This window comes from Myotis nattereri, assembly GCF_964212035.1.
Source record: "Myotis nattereri genome assembly, chromosome: Y".
In the NCBI taxonomy this organism is placed as follows: Eukaryota; Metazoa; Chordata; class Mammalia; order Chiroptera; family Vespertilionidae; genus Myotis; species Myotis nattereri.
The window spans coordinates 17852425-17877762 of NC_138094.1; the positions used below are offsets into that span (position 1 = coordinate 17852425).

The 25338-nt window shown below is 43.2% G+C and overlaps 1 protein-coding gene across 1 annotated transcript in view; it reads left to right on the plus strand.

The window, feature by feature from the left end:
• The window catches only part of LOC308512359 (uncharacterized protein), a gene marked incomplete at both ends in the record, with an annotated part of 196387 nt that overhangs the window by 28007 nt on the left and 143042 nt on the right, over positions 1-25338 (plus strand). The window contains 1 exon segment of the mRNA XM_081082129.1: positions 20852-21562. Within this exon segment, the coding sequence (XP_080938255.1) occupies positions 20852-21562 (711 nt within the window).

The following is a 25338-nucleotide window of genomic DNA, read 5'->3' on the forward strand; positions in this document are numbered from 1 at the left end:
ATATCAGATAAGGGCCTAATCTCCAAACTTTATAGGGAACTCATACAACTTAACAAAAGGAAGATAAACAATCCAATCAAAAAATGCACAAAGGATATAAATAGACACCTTTCAAAAGAGGACATTCAGAAAGCCAAGAGACATATAAAAACATGCTCAAAGTCACTAATCATCTGATAAATGCAAATCAAAACAACAATGAGGTACCATCTCACACCTGTCAGATTGGCTATCATCAACAAATCAACAAACGACAAGTGCTGGAGAGGAGGTGGAGAAAAATGAACAGTCGTGCACTGCTGGTGGGTTGCAGACTGGTGCAACCACTACGGAAGGCAGTATGGAGCTTCCTCAAAAAACTACAAATGGAACTGCCATTTGACCCTGTGATCCCACTTCTAGGAATATATCCCAAAAAGCAGAAACACCAATCAGAAAGGATATATGCACCCATATGTTCATAGAAGCACAATTCACCATAGCTAAGATCTGGATACAGCCTAAGTGCCCATCAGTAGATGAATAGATTAGAAAACTGTGATACATCTACACAATGGAATACTATGCTGCTGTAAACAAGAAGGAACTCTCACCATTTGCAACAGAATGGATGGAAGTGGAAAGCATTATGCTAAGTGAAATAAGCCAGTCAATGAAAGAAAAATACCACATGATCTCACTGATTCATGGAAAAGAAAGACCATTATAAACTTATGAACAACAATAGATACAGAGGCAGAGCTGCCTCAAACTGATTGTCAAACTGCAGCGGGAAGGCCGGGAAGGGTTGGGGGGCAGAAGGGAAAGGGGTAAGAGATCAACCAAAGGACTGGTATGCATGCATATAAACATAACCAATGGACATAAGACACAGGGGGGTAGGGGAGGCCAGCGGATTGTCAAGGATCGGGAAACAAAAAGGACACATATGTAATACCCTTTGTAATACTTTAAGCAATAAAATTTTAAAAAAAGACAGTCTCTTCAATAAATGATGAAAATCAGACAGACACATGCAAGAAAATGAAACTAGACCACCACCTTACACCATACACAAAAATAAACTCAAAGTGGATAAAGGACTTGAACTTTAGTTGGGAATCTATATGAAGAAATCTCAGAAGACTGCACAGGCAGCAAATTATCAGACATATGTCTTGCCATTTCTTTACTGACATAGCTCTGAGGGCAATGAACACAAAGGAGAAATTAAACAAATGGTCCACATCAAAATAAAAATCTGCACGGCAAACTAAATCCTGAACAAAACAACAAGAAAGCCCACTGCATAGGAGAACATACTTGCCAATGGTATCTCTGATAAGTGTTGAATTCCAAAGTTGACAGGGAACTCACACAAATTAACAACAGGAAGATAAACAATCCAATCAAAATATGGGCAAAGGACTTAAATGGACATTTTTTGAAAGAGGTCCTACATAAGGCCAAGCGACATAGGAAAAAATGCTCAAAGGCAATAACAGTGCAAGAGATGTGAATCAAAATGAGAGAAGTACCAATCCATCACGGTCAGAATAGCTGTCAGAAAAAAATAAAAAATAAAAAACCACAAGTGCTGGAAAGGATGTAGAGAAAAAGCACCAAGGCAGCTGCAGCGAACAGGAGGCTATCTTTCTCCAGTGAAGGAGGAAGCCATGGTTCCCTGCCTGCCACTGCTGGAAAGTGAGCTTGCGCTCTAAGCAACTATGTTGCAATTATAGACACTAAACAAACCCCATGCTTTCAGCCAGCCAGCAGAGCTGGAGTTGCAACAGAGTTTCGATAACAGAACTCAAACAAACACAGATACCTGCTTTCAGCAGCCGAGGCCTCAGAGCTGGAGCTGAACCTCAGAGCTAAAGCCAGCTCTCAGTTCCAGTGACAGCCATAGAAGATAAATAAATCCCAGAATAAAAAAATTAAAAAAAGGAGAGGTTGGGAGCTTCAGTCACCCACCTGCCTGAAAAGAGCCCTCAGCCCCTCACTCAGACTGGCCAGGCACATGAGTGGGGACCCTGACCATAAAGGCAGTGTGACCAGCTGCAAACAGCTATCATCCCCTCATCCAGGCTGGCCAGGCACCCAAGCTGGACCCCCAACCTGATCCAGGACACCCTTCAGTGCAATCCAGCCTGCCCCCACCTGTGAACCAGGCCTATATCCTATATAGTAAGAGGGTAATATGCCTCCCAGCACCAGGATCAGCAGAGCCACGAGGCCTCCTGGCTCCGGGATCAGCGGAGCCTGCCAGCACCAGGATCAGCAGAGCAGCAAATGCTCACTGCCCCTGTGTCAAGCACAGCTGCGAGGCCTCCCAGCACCGGGATCAGTGGAGCAGCGAGACCTCAATACCCCTTTGTCAAGCGGAGCCTCAAGGCCTCCCAGCACTAGGATCAGTGGAACCTCCAGGCCTCCTGGCCCCTGGAGCAGCATGACAGGGGGCAGCGCCCAAACCCACTGATCACCCTGCGGCTCTGTGTAGGACAGGGTGCTGCGCCCCAACCACCCCATGGGCCCTGCTCTGTTTGTGATGGGGTGGAGCCACAACCACCTCCTTGGCCCTGCCCTGAGTGTGACAGGGGGCGGTGCCCCAACTACCTGATCCGCCCTGCTCTGTGTGTGACAGGGACAGTGCCCCAACTCCCCTATCTGCCCTACTCTATGCATGACAGCGGGGAGCACCCCAACACCCTGATCGGCCGTGCTCTGTGTGTGACGGGGTACGGAGCCCCAACCCCCCTGATGGGCCCTGCTCTGTGCGTGACAGCAGGTGTTGCTGCAACGTTCCCATCAACCCTGCCTTGAGTGTGACAGGGGGTGGTGCCCCAACCTTCCAATCAGCACTACCCTGAGCCTGACTGGGGATGGCATCCCAACCTCCCAATCCGCCCTGCTCTGTGCATGACAGGGGCAGCACCCAACACCCAATCAGCCCTGCTCTAATCACAACCAGTGGCTGCACATAGGAATTGGGCCTGCCCTCTGCCAGGCAGGAGCAAGCCAAAGCGAGCATGTCATTATCTCCTGAGGGATCCCAGACTGTGAGAGGGGACAAGTGGGGCTGAGGGACACCCCCCCAACCAGTGCACAAATTTTTGTGCACTGGGCTATATATATATATATATATATATATATATATATATATATATAGACACACACACACACATAGGCAGATACACACACACACACACACACACACACACACACACACACACATACTAGAGGCCCGGTGCACAAAAAATTGTGCACTCAGGGAGGAGAGGGGTTCTCTCATGCCAGCCTGTGCCCTCTCGCAGTCTGGGACCCCTCGGGAAATAACGACCTGCTGGCTTAGGCCTGCTCCCAGGTGGCAGAGGGCAGGCCTAAACCCTAGGTGCAGCCCTTGGTCTTGTTCAGAGCAGGGCTGATTAGGGAGTTGGGGCGCCTCCCGCTGTCATGCACAGAGCAGGGTGGATCAGGAAGTTGCAATGCCACCCTCAGGCACACTCAAGGCATGGTCGATGGGGAGGTTGCAGCGCCACCCCCTGTCATGCACAGAGCAGGGTGAACAGGGGATTGGGGTGCTGCCCCTTGTCTAGCACAGAGCAGGGTCCATCAGGTGGGTTGGGGCTCCCCCCTGTCACTCACAGAGTAGGGCCGATATGGCGGTTGAGGCCCCACCCCCTGTCCACACAGAGCCTCTGGGCGATCAGGGGGTTTGGGCGCTGCCACCTGTCACACTGATCCCGGTGCCGGGAGGCCTCGAGGCTCTGCTGATCCCAGTGCTGGGAGGCATATTACCCTTTTACTATATAGAATAGAGGCCTGGTGCACTGGTGGGGGCTGGCTGGTTTGCCCTGAAGGGTGTCCTGGATCAGGGTGGCGGTCCCCACTGGGGTGCCAGGCCAGTCTGGATGAGGGGATGATGGCTGTTTGCAGCTGGTCACACACCCTTCAGGGTGCGGGTCCCCACTGGGGTGCCTGGCCAGTCTGGGTGAGGGGCTGAGGGCTGTTTTCAGGCTGGGACTGAAGCTCCCAACTGCTCCTTCTTTTTTTTTTTTTTTTTTTTTTTTTTTTTATTCTGAGCCACTTTTAGCTCTGAGCCTCCAGCTCTTAGGCCTCCACTCTTGAAAGCAGGTGTCTGGTTTGTTTGGGTTCTATAAATGAAACTCTGCATCAACTCCAGCTCTGAGATCCCAGCCGGCTGAAAGCTGGTTTCTGGGGTTTTGTTTAGCTTCTATATGTAACAATGTTTCTTAACCTGCAAGCTCAGAGGCGGCAAGTCAGGCGGGGAATGTTGCAGTCCTCTGGCACGGAAGCAAGCAAGCCTCATGTTCAGTTTAAGCTGCCTGGCTGCTGGCAGCCATCTTGGCTGGAAGTTAATTTGCATATCACCCTGATTAGCTAATGGGAAGGGTAGCAGTCGTACGCCAATTACCATGTTTCTCTTTTATTAGATAGGATATGCACACACACACATATACATACATACGTATATATATGTATATGTACATGTGTGTGTGTATATATATATAGATATAGATATAGATATATAGATATAGATATACATATCTATATGTATCTCTCAGAGAGGGCTAATGAACTTTGATATTCAGCAAGGCTGAAAATCAGCATTATATTACCCTGCAGTTGGCAAAATGGCTGAAGGAAATCTCCTAACCTGATAACCCTTTTAATGTTTAGCATACTTGACTGCTGACATGCCTGTTTGCTTTGCTAAAGGGCATATATGAGAAACCTAAAGCCAAGTCAATAAAAGCTGGTGGGTGCAGGGTTTGAGAGAGCTTCTCCGCTAGAAAGAAAGGTCTCACCTGGCTCCCCCATGTCTTCTAAATTTCTATTTGTTGTCTAGTGTATTCATTTGTGTTCAGCTCCTTTTCCAGATCCTGAATCCTTGCAGCAATCTGGCGCCCAATGTGGGGCATCTGGAGAAGAAATTTCACCAGAGTGAAAAATGAAGACATTTCACCAGAAAGCTGAGAAGTGCACTGAAAAGGTGGGGAAAATTCTCTGTGCACAAAGCCCATGCCAGCTTTGGAAATTGTGAAACATAAAGTGGGCGGAAAATCGTTCATTTCTGCAAGGCTATAATGAGGGAAAGTTTGATTATAAAGCAAAATAAATAAATAAATAAATAAATAATTGTAAACATTTACTTGTATGCTCAAGGATAAAGAAATTAAAATATCAAAAGGTACTCTCTGAAATCAGGCTCAAGGAAAAATGTAACCTTGCCATCTTGAACTATGTGGGCTCTTGTTCGCACTGCATTATGCCTAATTCGTATTGGGGATCAAAAGTCTGTAATACCTAAGCCCTGGGTCCTCCACCTCTAGTGTGGAAAGGCACAGCAGCTACAGAAAACGGGGTTAACAGTCATTTTACAAAAGGACTCTTTAATGCTTTGTCTGAAAATTACCATATGACACCTTGGGACAGGCAGATTTTAGCTAAAATAACTTTAGAGGACAGCCAATGCCATGAAGAGCAGAATAAGATCCATGAAAACTACTCTAATTCATTAAGCCTTGTCTATATGTTATGGGCGCATGTCAGTTGATTATTATTAATCTGTTTTGGTTGTTTATTGTTAGTCTATTAAGCATGCCTTCAATTTAATTTAATAAGAAAAGAAACAGTAGATGACCAGGCCATTACTAAATATCTAAAACACCTCCCAACCCATTAATTACTAGTCTTTTGGTGATCCTGTAAAATGTATGCCCACTCTCGAGAGTGTTATTAAAAGTCTCATTTTATTTCCCAGACCGTCATTTCAAATTTGGATTTATGAGACATTCCTCACAATTTAAGGGATATCTCTGGGATTTCTGCATCCATGAAGAGAAAAACACTAGCTTAAGAGAAGTCACACCCCACCCGATTTTGGGTGGCATCTTGGACTGACTCCCATCTCTTCACAGATGCTGTAGTACAAACCCAAGACTGTTTTTCTTTATATGATTGTGAAAATGACACAAGGAAAATATACAGGCTGTGTTTAAGCAATAAGATTAGTGTTTCCATAAGAAGGGGCAGTTCTTAAATAATAATGGACCATATTCCAAGGTTAACATTAAAGCCAATGAAAGCCAGTAAGTTTTCTCTGCTGCAAAATTTGCCAAAGTGAAACGCCCTTAGATGGTGATAACTGGCTTTTGGAATCTCAAAATTGTTAAAAGTTAAATAGATAGATATAACTAAAATGAATTCTTTGTGACAAAGCTTTTCAGTAATAATCTAATCTAATAAAAGAGAAACATGGTAATTGGCATCCGACCGCTACAGTTTTCCTTGTCTAATCAGGGCGATATGCAAATTAACTGCCAACTAAGATGGCAGTGAACCGCCATCAAAGATGGCGGTAAATTTGCATATGTAGGCACAATGCAGGGAGGCGAAAGGGAAAGCAGGAAGAAGCCCCCTGTCACTGACAGTGATCAGAAACCCAGGGGGAGCTAAGAGCCCTGCACCCAATCCATGGTCGGAGAATTGGGCACCTTTGCCACCCTGGCCAGTGATAGCGGGAAGTAGGGTTGGAGCCAGCGATGGGAGCTAGGCACGGGCAAAGCTGGCAGTCCCAGCAGCTAGGGGTCCCTTGCCTGGGCCTAAAGCAGAGTCCCTGCAATCGTGGGGAGCTGGGGATCCCCTGCCCAGACATACTGCCTTGGCCAGAGGCATTAGGCCTGGGAAGGGATGGAGCCTGCAAACCTGGGGAGCTGGGGGTCCTCTCTTTGGCCTAACGCCTTGGCCAGGGGTGTTAGGCCTGGGCAGGGGCAAAGCGGGAGACTGTGGGGAGCTGGGGGTCCCATGAGGCATTAGGCATGGGCAGGGGCAGAGCGGGAGATTGTGGGGAGCTGGGGGTTCCCTGCCCAGGCCTACTGCCTTGGGCCAGAGGCGTTAGGCCTGGGCAGGGGCAGAGCCACCTGCAACTGCGGGGAGCTGGGGGTCCCCTGCCCAGGCCTGAAACCTCTGCCAGAGGCCTCAGGCCTGGGCAAGGGGCCGATCTGGTGATTGGTGATCAGAGGGTGATGAGGGTCAACTCCTCTGGCCGAGGCATCAGGCCTGGGTGGGAGGTGGAGCCAGCAATTGTAGGGGGCTGGGGGTCCTCTGCCCAGGCCTGATGCCTGGGCCAGAGGCATCAGGCCTGGGTGGGGGGTTGAGCCGGTGATTGGGGAAATATGAGGGTCCCCTTGCCTAGGCCTGATGCCTGTGTCAGAGGCGTCAGGCTTGGGCGGGGGGTGGAGCAAGCGATCAGAGGGAGATGGGGGTCCCCTGTCGAAGCCTGACACCTCTGGCGGAGGTGTCAGGCCTGGGCAAGGGGCCGATCCTGCGATTGGAGGGTGATGGGGGTCAACGTCTGAGGGCTCCCAGTATGTGAGAGGGGGCAGGATGGGCTGAGAGACACTATCCCCCTCGCCCCAGTGCATGAATTTAGTGCACCGGGCCCATAGTTATAAATAAATATATTGATGGTGAGGGTGCAGTCCCTGAGGAGAGGGCGGACTGCACTCTCTGTTGGAGGAAAGGGCCAGTGGATCTTCTCCCTGTAAAAGCAGAGAACCTGGAAAAGCACTCTTAGCTGTTATCTCTGAAGGAAAAATGTGGTGGTTTTAAAATTCCAATGGCTACAGGCCTTCTTCCTTTCTCCCCCTACTTCTTTGGCAACCTCATACGTCTAAACATACTTTTCCAAAGTCTTTGGTAACTTAAAAAATTGGAGTTGCTTACATTAAGTAATAAAACTTATTAAAACTCTAAATGTTTTGAAATTACAAAATTTTGAAATATTTATTTGAGTTTGACTCGAATGAAAAAATAAAGGACATATTTGAATCTATTAATTAAATAAGTCTTTGTTAATTTTATTGGAAATATATCCATAAAAATGTGAAGGTATTACTAAACTAAGAAATGCTAAGTTTTTAACTTACCACCTAAAATTTAAGGCTTCCAAGAGTTAAAAGTTCAAATTAAATTGGGAGAAATTATATGCTCGTAATGATACAATGCATAAAGTTTAGAAATTCATTATCAAGAAAAATAATTCATGTGATTTCTCTGGAATAACTTAGTAGTAAAAAATATATTGTAGTCCTCATGTGTAGTATGTGTGGTAAAATTTCAACCTAGGATATAATATTTTATTGGACTGATTAAAAAAGAGGATTAATTCTATGGTCTGAACCAAATTTTTAATATAAAAACCAGTTTAAATTTTATTGATCTATTTTAGAGTAATTACAACAAATGTATAATGTAATGTTTGGGTTACACATATTTGTGATAGTCTTTCCATGTTAAATTTCAAGACTTTAACCAAGAGATGGCTTTGAAACTTTTCAAGTGCCCTGGAATAATTCAAGGGTTTACTCTCTTCTTAAAAGAAATATTTTAGGAAAAGAAATATTTTCAAACCAAATTACCCCGATCTAATATACTTGAAATCACTTGAAGCTTCATCAAATAAAAATTAATAACTGTGTTCTCTTTACATGCACGTATTTTAAATGTTATAAAAGTTTCACCCTCTAAGGGAGGGCAGGACAAAGTTGCTGAATACTTCTTAAGCAACCTCAGATTATTCAGTAGCAGAATTTTAAGATGGGGGACCTGACAGCCAGATCTTTCGATAGGCCCGGGGGTAGTGCAACATCTGGACTTCATAGGTCAAATGTATAAGTTTACTTACTTTGCTTTCTCAATAAAGATGCACACTTTAGTCACTAAATAAATTAGCTTTTTACAATATAATCATGGTCTCATATAAACTCAGTTATATGAGAAGCAGATATTTTATTAGCAATTGGTTCTAACACAGTCCAGAGTAAAATTTCTGTACCTATGCAAATGAGCAATAGCCAAAAGAATGCTGTTTAAAAGTAAATTTTAAGCTTAATAAAAAGGAGAAATTTTAAAATCTCTTCTGCTACTATTTACAAGGAAAACAAAAAGTTATTATTGGAGCATTAAATCTCACCATTAATAAGACACCATAGAAAAAAAGGAGTTACTTTTACTTAATCTGTATGCATTGCACAATTGGCCAGCATACCTCTTATTGGTATTTCTTAAAAGGAACACAAGTTTGTAGCTCTATTTAAAAGAAAAAAAAATGTTTTTAAAAGAAACTCCCTAAATGTGGCCTAGAAATTACTCTGGGAGAAGAAACAGGAGCAGATTCCCTTCAAAGATCTAGAAAACTGTAATTAAAATAAATGTATTAGGCCTCATAAAGAAAAGTAAACCATTTGCATTTTGCCTCCGTAAACAACGCTTATGTCAATATACTCAAAGACTGATAGCAAAAACCCTATTAGTGTCATTTACTGTCCCCACCCAATGACAAAGTTAGGAAATAAGCCTTATTTTTGACTGATTTAAATTAGCAAATGAAAATAAAAGAATATTCAGGGGAACTTAGTTGAATAGGCAGAAACCTATTCCTGGAGCGGTCACTGTTTTTACTGATAGTTCATCTCATGGTAAAGCTGCTTATAATGCAAAGAATTCAGACCAAGTCATTCAGACCAGTCATACTTCTGTGCAAAGAATCGAATTAGAAATGGTCAAGGCTGACTTGAAGGATTTCCAAAAGCCTCTTCATATTATCTCTGATCTGCCTATGCTGCTGGCCTGGTAAACAGAACTGCAACTACTCAATTTAAATGGCTGTGACCGATGCCTATCTATACTATTTGAACAAGTCCTGGTCCTTTAACAAAAGGAAATGCATAGGCCTATCAATTAGTTATTTTATTAAACAGGCCACAGAATCTCATCAACTTTTACATCAGCCTGCCAAAATATTGTACAGCAGACAAAACAGATTATCAAGAAATGTCCCTCTTGCATGTTATATCTGCTACAAGGGCCTCTAAATCCCAACTTGAAAAACAAAAGTGGGGGAATAGTGAAGAAATCTCCTGTAAGTAGACTACACCAAGCCTTAATTACTTTAAAATTTTCCCTTGTAATGCTGATGGCAAGACACCCATAGAATTACACTGGTGTCAGAATAAGCCAAACCAAAATGGTCTGGTTAAATGGAAAGATACCGAGTCTGGTTTATAGAAGGGTCCCTTTATTAACCTTTGGTCAAGGATATACTTGTGTATTTCCATAAAACTCCTCCAAGCCTGGGTGGTTCCTGCAACATGAATCTTAGGGAGGAACTGACCAGACTACTGCAACCACAGATAGCAGAGGCCTCAAGCAAAACGCTGAGGAGTCAGAGGAGAAACATCCAGAGATGGGGGATGGTGAAGACGCCTTGCCATGCTAGCACTCATCATTGGTGCATTGGTGCAGGTTGCCCATGACAAAGCCAAAAAAATTCAGACCTACATTGTCATTTCTCACCATTTGTCCACCATCCAGAACTCGAATATCATTGCTGTCATGTCACAAGCTAACAGTGACTGGGAAAGGGATCCATAAAAAACTAATGGCCCCAAAAGAAGCCTGCTTTGAATGAATTCCTTAAATACCTGACAATAATATTTAGAAGGCCATGAAAGAACTCAATCCTTGTCGTCGAATCTCCCTACATTTCCGTTTTGAGTAACCGCTATTGTCTTTCTTTTTTGTTCTTCTATGTTTGCTTCCAGTGTTAAGATGCAGAATGAAAAGTCTTAAAAGGATCTGAGCCCAGCTAATTGCAGACACCTTTCTAAACTAATTATAAGAAAGCAAAAAGGGGGAAATGTCGGCCCAGCAAAGACCAACAGTAGTGAACATACCAATGCGAGAATCCTACAGCAGGCGAATGGACTTTGATATTCAGCATGGCGGAAAATCAGCATTTTGCTACCCTGCTGTTGGCAAAATGGCTGTAAGCAACCTCCTACCATGATAATACTTTTATTGTTTACCACACTTTATCATTGATATGACTGCATGCTTTGCTAAAGGGCAAATGTGTATTAAAGTAAATAAAAGCTGATGGGTCCTGGGTTTCAGAGAGCCTCTTTACTAGAGAGAAATGTCTTCACCTGGCTCCCCCATGCCTTCTAAATATGTAATTGTTGTCTAGTGTATTCATTTCAGTTCATACACTTTTCCAGATCCTGAATCTTTGCTGCAAAAGGTTGCTGCAGGGAAGGTAGGGGAAGGTGGGGTTAGAGAGATCAAATAAAGGACTTGAGGCATGCATATGAGCCTGACTAATGGACACTGACACCAGTGGGGGTGATGACATGAGGAGGAGGTAGGAGGGACAAATGGGGGATAAGGACACATATGTAATACCTTAATCAATACAGAAAAAATAGCCCTAGCTGGTTAGGAACTGTGGATAGATTATTGGCCTCCAGACTGAAGGGTCCCAGTTTCGATTCCGGCCAAAGACACATGCCTGGGTTGTGGGCTTTGTCCCCAGTGTGAGGCATGCAGGTGGCAGAGAATCAATGATTCTCACGCATCATTGATGTTGCTATCTCTCTCCCTCTCCCTTTCTCACTGAAATCAATAAAAAATATTTCAAAAAATAAAAGAATAAATGGATGAATAAAATAGAGCCAGAGTAAAAAATATATGTTATAGAATATAATAAAAAGAATCCTATTATTTTCAGATATTTAATAATTCCTACAACTTTTGTGATAAAATAGGTTTGCACTGTTTTGGTAATATTATATTTAATATTTTTTCCTTAACATATTAATGTTTATTGCATGTAACACTATATAATAGCAGACTAATATGCAAATTGTCCCTTCAAACAGGAGTTTGACCAGGAGATCCACCATGGGGTGGGACAGTCTGGCTAGCATCCAGGGCTGCACCCTGCAGGCAACCCCACACTGTTCTGTTCACGGCCCCCCTCCATCCCCTCAATGATTGAGGACCCGCCAGCCAGTAATCTGCCCACAGCCCCTTCCCCTGGCCTTCATCTTCCCCCATCTGATCCCCCACTTGATCTGGGTGGAGTCAGCCGGCCAATCACCTGTATCCCCTACCCTGGCTAACCGGGCGATTGGGGTGTGTAGGCCAGACACCACTCATGCATGAATTGTACACTGGGTCTCCAGTATTATTATATTTAAAATTGTTTTTCTTGGAATATTATTGCTTATTGCATGTAAAATTATTACATTTAAAATAGTTTTTCTGGAAATATTAACATTTATTGAATGTAACATTATGACACTAAAACCATTTTTCTTAAAATATTAAAAAAGTAAACATAAAAAAGAGAGACACTGTATCAACATGGCTTAAAAGGAATGCATTCTTCACTCTGCTGTTATCTACTTATTACCTCACTAATCAGAAGATGAAGAATTATTCCTAACAATGAAACAATAAGATAGTGTTGAGTACTGATGCCCATCCACTACTCACTTTCCACATGGCTTCCAGAAATTAAAGTGTAGCATTCCTTTTAAAACAGCTCATTACTCTAATCCATGAGAGACTGTTCCATTTACCTTGCCTTCCCATCCCAGTAATGCTTTGCCTTGGATCAGAATGGGCAGGTCTTGTAGGTGGAGGATCCCAACTTCTTGAAGATGGAGTTCTTTTCAGTGGAAGGGAATCCACCCTGCAGCCACTTCTGTGAAGATTAATTGTATGTCCGCCATCCTCTGTGTCATAAATAACATCATTCTACTTGAGTAGGGTCAACATTTGTTAAATGGTCAAGTCTGGTTATTGTGTATAAATATTTACTAAAGAGGATCATGGTCATAAGCATGCTGGTTAGAACTAAATGATAAAATTCTATCTTCACATGTCTTCAGTACAGTGCTCAGAGTTATTGAAAATCAGTTTGGATAACTGAGAAAGAACTGAAGCAGAATTATATATATACATGCCAATAAAACAAAACAAAACACACACACACACACACACACACACACACACACACACACACACACCGGAATTTGAATGCAGAGAATCCAGATATACTAAGTGAAAGAAGTTATTTAAAAGATACAAAAAAACAGTCTCAACTAGTCTTCAAACTAATTTCATCTCAATAAAAGCTTTTAAAACATGTAATGTCATAGTTAAAAATTAAAATATAAAAAGTCAACACATGATGCATTACAAAAAAGTGTTATTTCACGAATGTTATCATATAATTCCTACAGTTCATTTATAAAATAACTCTTTGATCAGAATACTACACTCTATTTTAATAGTATTTAAAGAAAACATGTTGAATAATACATAATTAACAATCACTGTTTTCATTTTCAAATAGGAAAGAGGCTTATCTTCCAATTCTGTAATTCGTCATGGGAAAGAAGAACTATGAGCATCCTCATATGTGGCCAAATATAAACTGGCAAACTCTTCTCAGTATCACCCAGATTGTAAAAACAGGAACATTCACCTTCATCTTGCACAAACCCTGCAATAACACTTTAGGAAATTTCCCGTGAAATGTCACACACCTAATTATCACAAATGGACATGAAATCTTTGAAATTAGGAAAACTGGTTAATATGAAACCAACTTTTCCTGCTACAGACATATTGAAATAAATATACTTTCCTTTCATAGTCAGTCAAATAAGTAAATAGATAAATTAATTAAAAGACAGCTCCCTGAAAATAGCTCGTCAACATTTTTATTCATGTTTCATATTCCTCATATACAAGAAAGAAAGAAGGAAAGAAAGACCAATAAACTTGGTGAATCATTGGTTTTTAGCCTTTTCCTGAGTCAGAGATCCCTTTGTGAATCTATTTAATACCATAGACATTTCTCTTATGTAGTTTCCAAATGGAAAGTTTTCTACATCAAACGTAAGTACAAGATCATCTTATCAAATTAATAATAGAGATTATTATTTTACACAGTACAGGGTTGCATATTCCTATACTCAAAACTAGTATTTCAAATCCAATTCTAAATAATGAAGTGTGTGTCCTTGACGTTTATATAGTTAGACCAACTTTTATTTCAGTGGGAATTTTCCAAGGTGAACTGATGTCCTTTTTTGAGACGAAAGAAGGGTACTTTCAGAACAAATTCTTAGTAGTTCAATAAGTATGAATCTTCACTTTAAACCTACATGACTTCCTGTTCCCAAAGTGTAACATTCTAACATAAGATCAATAGAATTGAGTTCTTCAGAGAACAGTTGAAGTGACTAGAGGCAAACAGTAAGGCTAAAATAGACTGAATTTAGCTTGAGGTTTAAATCCTATCCCTGTAAGGTCATTAGGAGTGTTTCACACATTACATATTGCATTCATTATTAGAAGTGCTATACCTCTTTAGCAATTACAAATCATCTTGATCATCAGTATACATTCTCAATCTAATGAACGGTATCCTTTCTTTTGCTTTGAATGATATGAATGAAATTGAGGTGTATCTCTTCATTCAATGTTACTGTTTTCACATAAATAATGGTTTCATGCCCATATCTTTTTTTTAATTTTTTAAAAACATTTGAGTTACTGACAGTAACTTTATGAATTTAAAGTTATTGAATTTATGGAAGTTAATATGATCTCATAGGCTTCAGGTACACAAGCCTATGAAACATCATTTGCATATTGTATTATGTGTTTACCTAAGTCAGATCTCCTACCATCCCTAGATTTTGAAACATTACCTAAGTGTTTTACACCTGAGGGTCCTTTTGCTTCTCTTACTTCCTCCTCTTCCACTTCTCAGACTTCTCACATCACCTCTATTTCTTGATGGAACTGGTGCCCTCTGCCCACCCCCACTTTGAAAAGATGGTTTCTTGGTGTAGTCTACTTTCGTTGTTTTTCCACCCACAGACTAAAATGAGTACACATAATATCAACACTACATAACATTTAACCTGAACAAATGAGCAACTGTTTGAAACCTACTTATTATTGCAACTAAAATCAAGATCTACCTCAAATTCTTCTCCCAAACCAAGTGTTTCCTTCAAAAATGACAGAGTCCTTTTTCCTGGTAAGTTTATGAAACACTTCATTATTAACAATATTCCATTGAAGTATTCAACACAGAACCATATATGTTGGTTAATAAAATTCCTCTAAAGACCCCTAGTAATAAGGACTAAAATGTATGTTGGTTAATAAAAGTCCTCCAAAGACCCCTAGTAATAAGGACGAAAATGTTCCACATTCCAGGGGAAAGCACATAAATTCCATTCTTGTTTTTAGTAGGCTTATTCTTGGTTATCTGGAGAGAGGGATAGAGAGATGGAAACATAGATGAAAGAGAAATATTTTGATCAGCGGCTTCCTTAAATGGCTCCTACTGGCAAACCAGCCAGCACATTGGGCATGTGTCCTGACCCGGTATAGATGATAGGCCATCTTGGTTCACAATTCTATCCTCAACCATTGAGCAATACTGACTGGGCAATGTGGATTACTTTTTAGAATGTGTCTGTTACTTCATTTATGTTTTGACACATCTATTTCATGTTTTCCAGTGCACCCGGCTTACATAAACTATTTATTTTTTAAAACAAACAATCACTCATTCAAAATGATTAGGTACTTTATTCCTCCTCTACCGCTTCTCAGGTTTCTTACTTTTACTATTTCTTCAGTTAAAATGACAGAAAACTATGTCCAGTATGAATGCAACTCTGTATACATAGTTCTGATTTGTTTCTCCATTCTATTTTTAATCCGCTCTTTGCACAATCTTTAGTATTTTTATGTTACTGCACTGTTTGATGTTAAATATGGTTCTAAGAAAATAAACCATCTTGAAGGGGAGAGCTGCTATGACTAGGAAACCAGCCTCACCTCTACCCAGATGGGCCTCACACATCACCTGAGAGCCACTCTGGCCAAAGACCTTTTTATGGCAGCAGCAGACCCACAGACACCGGGACTCCAGCCCCCCACCACTGCCACTGCCTCCTGTGAGTCTTGGAGTGTACAATAGAATTTCGGATCCACTCTGTGGCCATTGGCCCATCACACCCTGGCACCTGGGTTCTGACATGATAGCTAAAATGGGGAGACAAACAAACAACACCCAAAGGACAGAAAAGGAGGAATTGCCAGAAGATGAACTCAATTAAATGGAGACATACAATATGTTCAAAAAGGAATTCAGAATAAGGGTCATAAAGTTCATACACCAGATGCATGGGAAATCCACAACTTACATAAGAATCAAGGACAAATGAAAAAAATTGATAATAGCTACATTAAAAAATACGATGGAAGGTTTCAATAATAGACTAGAAGTAGCAAAGCATTGAATCAGCGATTTAGGAGACAGGGCAGAGTAACACACCCTGAACAACACAATCTGAACAGCAACTTGAGAGAAAAAATAGAAAGCAGGTGGATATCCTAAGGGAGATTGGGGATAACATGAAACAAATAACATGTGTATAATAAGGGTGTCAGAAGGACAAGATGAGGAACAAGGATTAGGAAACCTATTAGAAGAAATAATCGCAAAACCTTCTTGATCTTGGGAAGAAAAAGTCACACAAGCACAGACAGTCCCAAACAAGATGAAACCAATAAGACCTATACCAAGACACATTGTAATTGTAATGGCAAACAATAATGACACAAACAGAACCTTAAAGGCTGCAAGAGAGAGACAGAGAGTCACCTACAAAGGCTCTCCTGTTAGATTATCAAATGATTTTTAACAGAAACAGATCAGGCCAGAAGGGAATGAAAGGAAATATACAAAGTGATGCAAAACAAGGGACCAAATCCAGGAATACTTATCCAGCAAGGCAATCATTCAAGACTATAGGGGAATTCAGTGTCTTTACAGAAAAAAAAAATCTAAGGGAGTGTTTCACTACTAAACCATCAATGCAAGAAATGCTGAAGGGACTGTTGTAAAAAGAAGGAATAGAAGAGACAGAAGAAACACAGGCATAAAGAAAAAAGTGGCAACATATCAGTACCTATCAAAATAACCTTAAACCTAAATGGACTAAGCACTCCATTCAAAAGATATATAATGGCCAAAATTATAATAAAACAAGACCCATATATATGCTGTCTATGAGAGACCCACCTCAGAATAAGGACTCACATGGACTGAAAGTGGAAGGAGAGAAATACTTTTCAGGCAAAGAAGGGGAAAAAACTAGGGGATCAATAATTATATTTGAAGAAATAAATCTCAAGAAGCCAAGATGGCGATGGAATAGGCATACACGTCCCAGGGCACATCCTGGAGCAAATGGAGTGAGCAGCTGAAACTAATAACACCCACCAGGAATTGGCAAAGTACACTCAGGTGGTCAGACAGTTTACAGCCAGGAAGGGCAGAGTTCCTCTGGTAAGGTAAAAACCAGGGATCGGGGCAGGAAAGTTTGCCACACCTCTGAGCCCAGAAAGGGTATAGGCACCTCTATGTTCATAGCAGCACAATTCACCAGAGCTAAGACCTGGAAACAGTCTAAGTGCCCATCAGCAGATGAATGGATTAGAAAACGGTGGTATATCTACATGATGGAATACTATGCTGTTGTAAAAAAGAAGGAATTCTTGCCATTTGCAGCAGCATGGATGGAACTGGAGAGCATTATGCTAAGTTAAATAAGCCAGTCAATGAAGGAAAAATACCGCATGGTCTCACTCATTTATGGATAATAAAGACCATTATAAACTTATGAACAAAAATAGATACAGAGGCAGAGCAGCTTCGAACAGACTGTCAAACTACAGCGGGAAGGCCGTGGAGGGTTGGGGGCAGGCGGGGAGAGTAAGAGATCACCCGAAAGACTTGTATGCATGCATATAAGCATAACCAATGGACATAAGACACTGGGAGTTAGGGGAGGCCAGGGGATAGTCAGGGCGGGGAAGAAAGAGGAGACATATGTAATACCCTTTGTAATACTTTAAGAAATAAAACAATTTAAAAAAGAGAGAAAAAAGAAATCTCAAAGTAAAGGTCATAAAAAAGAGATAAGACCGATTGCTATGATGTGTTCTGACACCCAGGGAGTAGACTCTCAATGCAAGAGCTGCCCTTGGGGATCAGTGAGCTCCCACAGGGCAGGGCCATTCAGCTGGATCCTGTGCTGACGACTGGCAAGTGGAGCAGCAGTGGCAGGAATCTCTCCCACCTCCACAGAGGCGCTAAGCATGTTTGGCAACTGGGATTAAGCCTAAGCCATCATTCGGACATCCCCTGAGGTCTCCCAGGCTGCCAGAGTGTGAGGGACTCCGCCAAGTGTACAAAGATCGTTCACTGGGCCTCTTATATTGCTAATAATCTACAATAAGATATAACAAAATTCAAATACTTGGAGGCTAAATAGCCTTTTATTAAATAAATGGATGCCCAGGGTATGAATTCCTGTATGGAAGCAGTCTGGTTGGCCTCCCCAGATGGGGGCACATGGGGCCAGGCCTGCAGGGGTTAGTGGCCATTGGCAGTTAACCAGAAGGCCATGCCTCCAATCTGGGCGTTAGCGCATATAGGGGGTGTGGCTGACCAGGGGAAAGGCTGTGAGTGGTTTGCTTATCAGTCCTGCCCCGAATGGGGGATTGGGGGCCGATGGGAAGCAAGCCTGGTCAGGGATATGGCCGATTGGGGCCCAGATAAGGCTGGTTGGCTGCCGCAATGCAAGTCATAGCCACCAGCTATTCTGGTCATTCTGCCATTCCGGTCACAGGGCTTTTATGTACAAAGATAGATAACTGGGTTACCGAAGAGATTAAAGAAGAAATTAAAATCATCCTGGAAATAAATGAAAATTAAAAATAAAAGTCCAAAATCTATGGGACACACTGAAAGTAGTCTTTAGAGGGAATTTCATAGCATTACAGGCCTAACTCAAAGAACAAGAAAAACAGTTAACAAATTATCTAACCCCCACAACTTAAAAAGTTAGAGAGAGCAACAAGCTAAGCCCAAACTGAGCAGCAGGAAGGAAATAATGAACATCACAGCAGAAATAAATGACATAGAGACCAAAAACCGCACAAAAGATTAATAAAGACATGAGCTATTTCTTTGAAAGGATAAACCAGATTGACTAAGCTCTAGCTAGGCTCACCAACAGGACCCCAGTAAACAAAATCAGAAATGAAAGAGGCAAAATAGCAAAAGACCCCACAGATATAAAAAGGATTGTAAATAAATACTATGGACAACTCTACTCCAACAAACTGATCAACCCTGAAGAAATGGACATATTCCTAGAAAAATACAATCTTCCTAAACTCAGTTAGGAAGAATAAAACATAGGACCCTGCCAATAACTACTCAGGAAATTCAAGCAGTCACAAAAATAACTTGCAGCAAACAAAAGCCTGGGCGAGACGGCTTCACAGGGAGTTTTACTAAGTGTTCAAAGAAAAACTAAAACCTTCTTCCTCAGACTATTCCATAAAATTCAAAGGAAGTACCATTTCCCAACATTTCCTATGAAGCCAGCATTACTCTAATCCCAAAGCCAGATAGAGAAAACACAAAGAAAGAAAAATGCAGGCCAATATATCTCTGATGACCATAGATGTTACAATCCTCAACAGAACTCTAACAAATGCGATGCAACATTACATTGAAATGAGCATACACCATGCCAAAGCGGATATATTCTGGGGAAGTAGGATGAGTCAACATCCAGAAATCAATAAGTGTGATGCATCACATAAACAAATTGAGAGAGATTCATATCCATTGGTGCAGGAAAAGCATTTGACAAAATCCAACACCCAATTTTGATAAAAACTCTAAGCAAACTGGGCATAGAGGGATCATACCTCAACATTAAAAAAGCCTTATGTGACAAAACTACAGACAACATCATACTCAATGGGCAAAAACAATTACTCTAAGAAGAGGAACAAGACAGGGATGCCCACTCTCACCATTTCTGTTCGACAGAGTACTGGTAGTGCTAGTCAATGCAGTCAGACAAGAAGAAGTCAAACAAGGCATGCTAAGTGGAAAAGAGGAAGTAAAACTGTCATAATTCGCAGATGGCATGGTATTGTCCATAGAAATACCTAAAGACTCCACCAAAAAAAACTAGGAGATTTAATAAATGAATTTGGCAATGTAGCAGGGTACAAAATTAACACCCAGAATTCTATGGCTTTTTGATACACGGATAATGAGCTCAGAAATAGAAACAAACAAACAAAAATGCCATTTAGCAGTGCAACAAAAATTTAAGAAACCTAGGAATAAACTTAACTAAGGAGGTAAAAACCTGTTCTTGGAAAACTACAGGAAATTGAAAAAAAGTGATAGAGGAAGACTAAAGCAAATAGAAGAACATACCATATTCATGGTTTGGTACAATCAACATCATTAAAATGTTCATAGTACCCAAAGCAATGTACAGTTTTAATGTATTAACCATTAAAATGTCAATGGCGTATCCCACAGACCTAGAAGAAAGTTTCCTAAAACTCTTATGAATTTAAGAAAAGACCCCAAATAGTTACAGCAATCTGGACAAAGAAGAACAAATTTGGAGGGATCACAATACCAGATATCAAGCTATATTACAAGCCACCATTCTCAGAACTGCCTCTTACTGGAACTAAAACAGACATAAAGACCAATGGGACAGAACAGAGAACATAGAAGTCGACCCTAACCATTATGCTCAATTAATATTTGACAAAGGAGGCAAAAGCATAGAATGGAGTCATACAGTCTCTTCAATAATTGGTGATGGAACCTGGATGGCAGTCAGGCCTAGGCAGGGCTGGGTAGGTGGGTCAGCGCGGGGCGGGGCGGGGCGGGGCGCGGCGGGGCGGCTGCACACTGGGCTAGGACTCTGCTGGCACAGGCACTGCACTGGAGACTCTTGCCCTTCCCGCGGGGTCTGGGACCACCCAGCAGGGCCCCATGGAAGACCTTAGCCTGGACAGCTGCAGAGAGGAGGACACGGCGCCAGGCGCCAAGGGGTGGTCCGAACCCCAGGCGAGGGTGCACTTCCGCGTGACAAGGTTCATCATGGAGGCAGGTGTCAAGCTAGGGATGCAGTCCATTCCCCTCGCCACTGCCTGTGCCATTTACCATAAGTTCTTCTGCGAGATCAACCTGGACGCCTATGACCCCTACTTGGTCGCCATGTCTGCCCTTTACTTGGCTGACAAAATGGAAGAACAGCCCCTGCGAACCCGTGACATCATCAACGTGTCCAACAGGTACTTCCACCCAGGCAGCGAGCCCTTGGAGATGGACTCCCTAGTCTGGGTGATCCGGGACAGCATTGTGCAGTGCGAGCTCCTTGTGCTGCGGGTACTGCGCTTCCAAGTCTCCTTTCAGCACCCACACAGGTACCTGCTCCACTACCTGATTTCTCTCAAGAACTGGCTGAATCCTTACAGCTGGCATAGGACCCCCATCTCCGTCACTGCCTGGGCCCTGCTGCAGGACAGCTACCGCAGGGGGCTGTGCTTCCGGTTCCAGGCTCAGCACATAGCGGTGGCGGTGCTCCACCTGGCCCTGCAGGTCTATGGGGTCCAGGTGCCCGCCGAGGCCATGGCCGAGAAGCCATGGTGGCAAGTGTTTAGTGCCGACCTTACCAAGCCAATCATTGATAACATTGTGTCTGATCTCACTCGCATTTATACCATGGACTCAGAGATCCCCAAAGACAAGCCTGGGACACTCGGCTGCCAGGGGACAGCGCCACCACATCGCCCTGAGGGTCGGTCCCCAGAGCACTGGCAGGGAGGACTGGTTTTGTGCTGCTGGAGACAGGCCAGTGAATGCCGGGCTCCAACCCCAGCAGGTCCAGGGGTTCCCAAAGGCGTTACACGGAGTCAGCAAAGAAGGAATGACACGGAGACAGTGTTCAGTTGATCAGCAGCCTAGCCAGGATCTCCAGGCAAGTTCTGGTCTCGATCTCCAGAGAGGTTCTGCTGTTTATTGTCTTGTTACATCTGTATTTATACCAGTTGATTTTAATCCTATCAATTTCTATTACAAAGGTTAGGGTGTTTCTTATCTCCATTCCAGGGAGTAAAGATTATGTAGCTTAAGCATGATTGTTTGTAGTGATTAACTACCCGCCTGGCACTTAGTTAAGGAGTTTCATCCCCTCCCTAACTTCAGGGAAAAATTCCTACCTGGGGAAGCAACCTTTCTAGGAGAGGCATCCCCTCCCTGACTTCAGGGAAAAGTTCCTACCTGGGGAAACAACCTTTCTAGGAGAGGTGACCTTGGTTAAAACACACAGCGCTAAGGGGAGCAAACATATTAAGAACAGTATGCTATAAACGCCAGGTCCCTTGAAACATATGCTGTGCAGATGTTTCTTTCCTGCAGCGACTGTGTCAAGCAGCAAGGATGGACCGCCTTCAAGCAGGTGAAGGCAATGACATGCTGCCACTTTGATTCTTAGGCTTTGACTCTCCCTGGAAGCCAAGCTCCAGATGGGGATGGGCGCTGCACCTCCCGCGGGCAGGAGGGTGCCGCGGGCAGGAGGGTCCTGCGGGCAGCTCTGAGGCCTCCGGGTCTGCTTTTGTCCTTTGAAAGGACACAGACTACAGCCGAGGTTTGGGATCAGTGGAAGGAAAATCAAAGAACGGATGGGACTGTGCCCCAGGGGATTTTTTTAAAGGCCAGATTTAGAGAAAGTATGACTCAATTGACATAGAGGAAATTTTATTTTGTTTCATTGAAGATATTACAAAGCCAAAATAAAAACATAATAATAATTGGTGTTGGACTTATAGCACAGATACATGCAAAAAAATTAGTCTAGACCACCAACTTACACCATACACAAGTATAAATTGGGAATGAATAAAGGACTTAAACGTAAGTGGGTAACCATGAAAATCTTAGAAGAAGCAAAATATCAGACATCTGTCTCAGCAATACCTTTACTGATACAGCTCCTAGGGCAATGGAAACTGAGGAGAAAAGAAACAAATGGGACGACGTCAAATTAAAACACTTCTGCAGAGAAGAAGCGGCCAACAAATACAACAACAACAAAACAAGGAAGTCCACTGCCTGGGAGAAGATATTTGCCAATGTTATATCAGATAAGGACCTATTCTCCAAAATTCATACTGAACTCATCCACTAAACAAAAGGAAGATCAACATTCCAATAAAAAACTGGGCACCACCACCACGAAGGCCCCTTCTGACTTATGGTGGCCCAGTTCCTGTGATGATTATTACAGCCACACAGGAGATGGGTATGATGGGGGCACGGCAATTACTGCAACAGCCGATGGGACACCCCTGTAGGAGGTCCTGAGTGTGGTGCTGGCGGCGATCACAGGATACACCATGTACGCAAGAGAGAGTGAATCATGCAGTACAGTAGCTCACCTGATTGGGCACTCAGGGAGTCAGAGGGGAAGCCCCTGTGACAGAGGAATTAGACACTGAAAATAAAAATGATGCGGTACAGACAATATTTTATTGTAAGCAATTTGGCTTCTGTTATTTAAGAATGACAAAAAGCAAATGGTAGGTTTGGGGGAAGCATCAAGAATTGTAGGTACCATTATGAAGTTTCAGGATTGGAGGCAAGGTTTGAATTGTACAAGGTTGCTTCCTAAGTGCTGATTTAAATTACAATATACTTAAATGTTTAAATTTTACATATTGTATTGTTAACATATTCAGAATATTAGCACAACCAACAGACCAACAGAGGCAAGACACTGGGAGTGGGTGACAAGAACAAGAGACTAGAGATAGAGGAAGCCGGAGGGAAGGTCAGTAGAAAAAAAGAAAGAGACATATATATTACTTTTTGTAAAACCTTAAACACTAACATTACAAAAAATTTTCAAAAGAAAGTGTTCTGCAACATGGGATTTCTTGTCTGATTTTACTACAAACACAGAAAAGCAGTCTGTTTGGATGGTGAGTTATATTCATGGCCCTAAATTTCCCAGGGTGTCTATGACCATATGTGCATGAAGTCTTTGAAGTGAACTGCATACAAAATGAAGCAGTGTGTTATTTCGTCATGGCATGCTGCCCTGTTTTCCAGTTAGGGAGGGTAAACAAATGAGGTATTCTCCTTGGAAAACCTAAATGGATAAAAGGATTGAAGAACCTCTGACAAGGCTGCAAAACAAGGATTCCTCCAGCTCTGTGGCCCACACTTTGCACCCTAAGATACTGATAAGGAGCAGGCCGATCCCACTGGCCCCAGGAGGAAGAGGAGACCTTGGGGAAATGGGAGATGGTGGTGAGCAGCAACAGGGCAATGTGGCGTGGCAGCACAGCAGCCTAGGCCTCAGCATGAGGAAGATTCAAAGACACCTGTGGAAAGGAGTATAGGAAGAAGATGTCATGGCAGCCCCTGTTGAGGGGCAGGTGGAAAGGCCTGAAGGTGCTGTGGGTGGCCTAGAGGGAGAGTTCAGAGGAGGGGCTGAGGTAATCTGCTTTAACTCTGAGTGACAGTGGACATGCACACTCCCTCCTCCTGCCTAAGCCCCCCTGCCTGAGCTGGAATTGCACTGCCCTTGTTGTACTGGTAGTTCCTGTCTCAGCCACACACCCTGCGGCCCTGGTGTTACAGGCTGTTTCCCTCCCAGCATCCAGGTGTCCCTGTGAGAGAAAAATAATGGCCCAGGAACCTGGCAGCACACCAGGGGAGAGCCCAGGCAGCCCCTCCTCACCTGTCCTGTCCGCTCACTAGGGGCCATCATCCTCTCATAGTACTTCAGGGGATTGAGCCACAGGTCCTTGCTGATGATCTGGTAGGGCAAACAGACCTGGGTTAAGAGAGCACAGGGACCCGAATAGAATCCCAAGCAGCAGGCGGACACAGGAAGCTGTATGCTGGCATGGCCAGCGACATCCCACCTCAGCAATCCTGCCAGATGCTGTCACACTGTGGTCAGAGAACCAGTGGAAGATGCTGGCGCTGCTGTCCTGGAGCCTGTGGCTATAGACTTCTCATTCACAATGCTGGTACCACTGAATGGGAGTGGCACAGGACAACCTGTATCCTGCAGGAGAGGGGTATGTGAAGCTGGGTACATCGCCTTCCATCCCTGCCCACCACCAGCTGCAGCCCATGCAGGGAGCCTCCTCTTACCTGTGAGGGTGATGAGATACTCCTTCACAATCACATCGTTGCGGAAGTAGGGGTTGCTGCGGAAGTACAGGCTAATGGTGCAGCAACCCCAGGGATGCCTGACTTCCCTCACCTGCAGAAGGAAAGTGGATACAGGGAGTGAAATCGCAGCCCAGTGCTGCCGCCTGTAGCTGTTTTCAGGGACAGGCCATTTCCCCACCTGCCCTCCACTACTCCTTGGAGCAGGTGCACTTACCTTCAAATCAATCACATGGCCGAGCATATTTTCATCTTGGACGCTGATCATGGCCGACAACTCTGGGTGGTTGACAAACTGCTTTGGGTCAAGGAGCCTGCAACCTGGGAGCTGGGCATGGACCAGCTAGAAAGAGCAGCCTGGCCTGGCC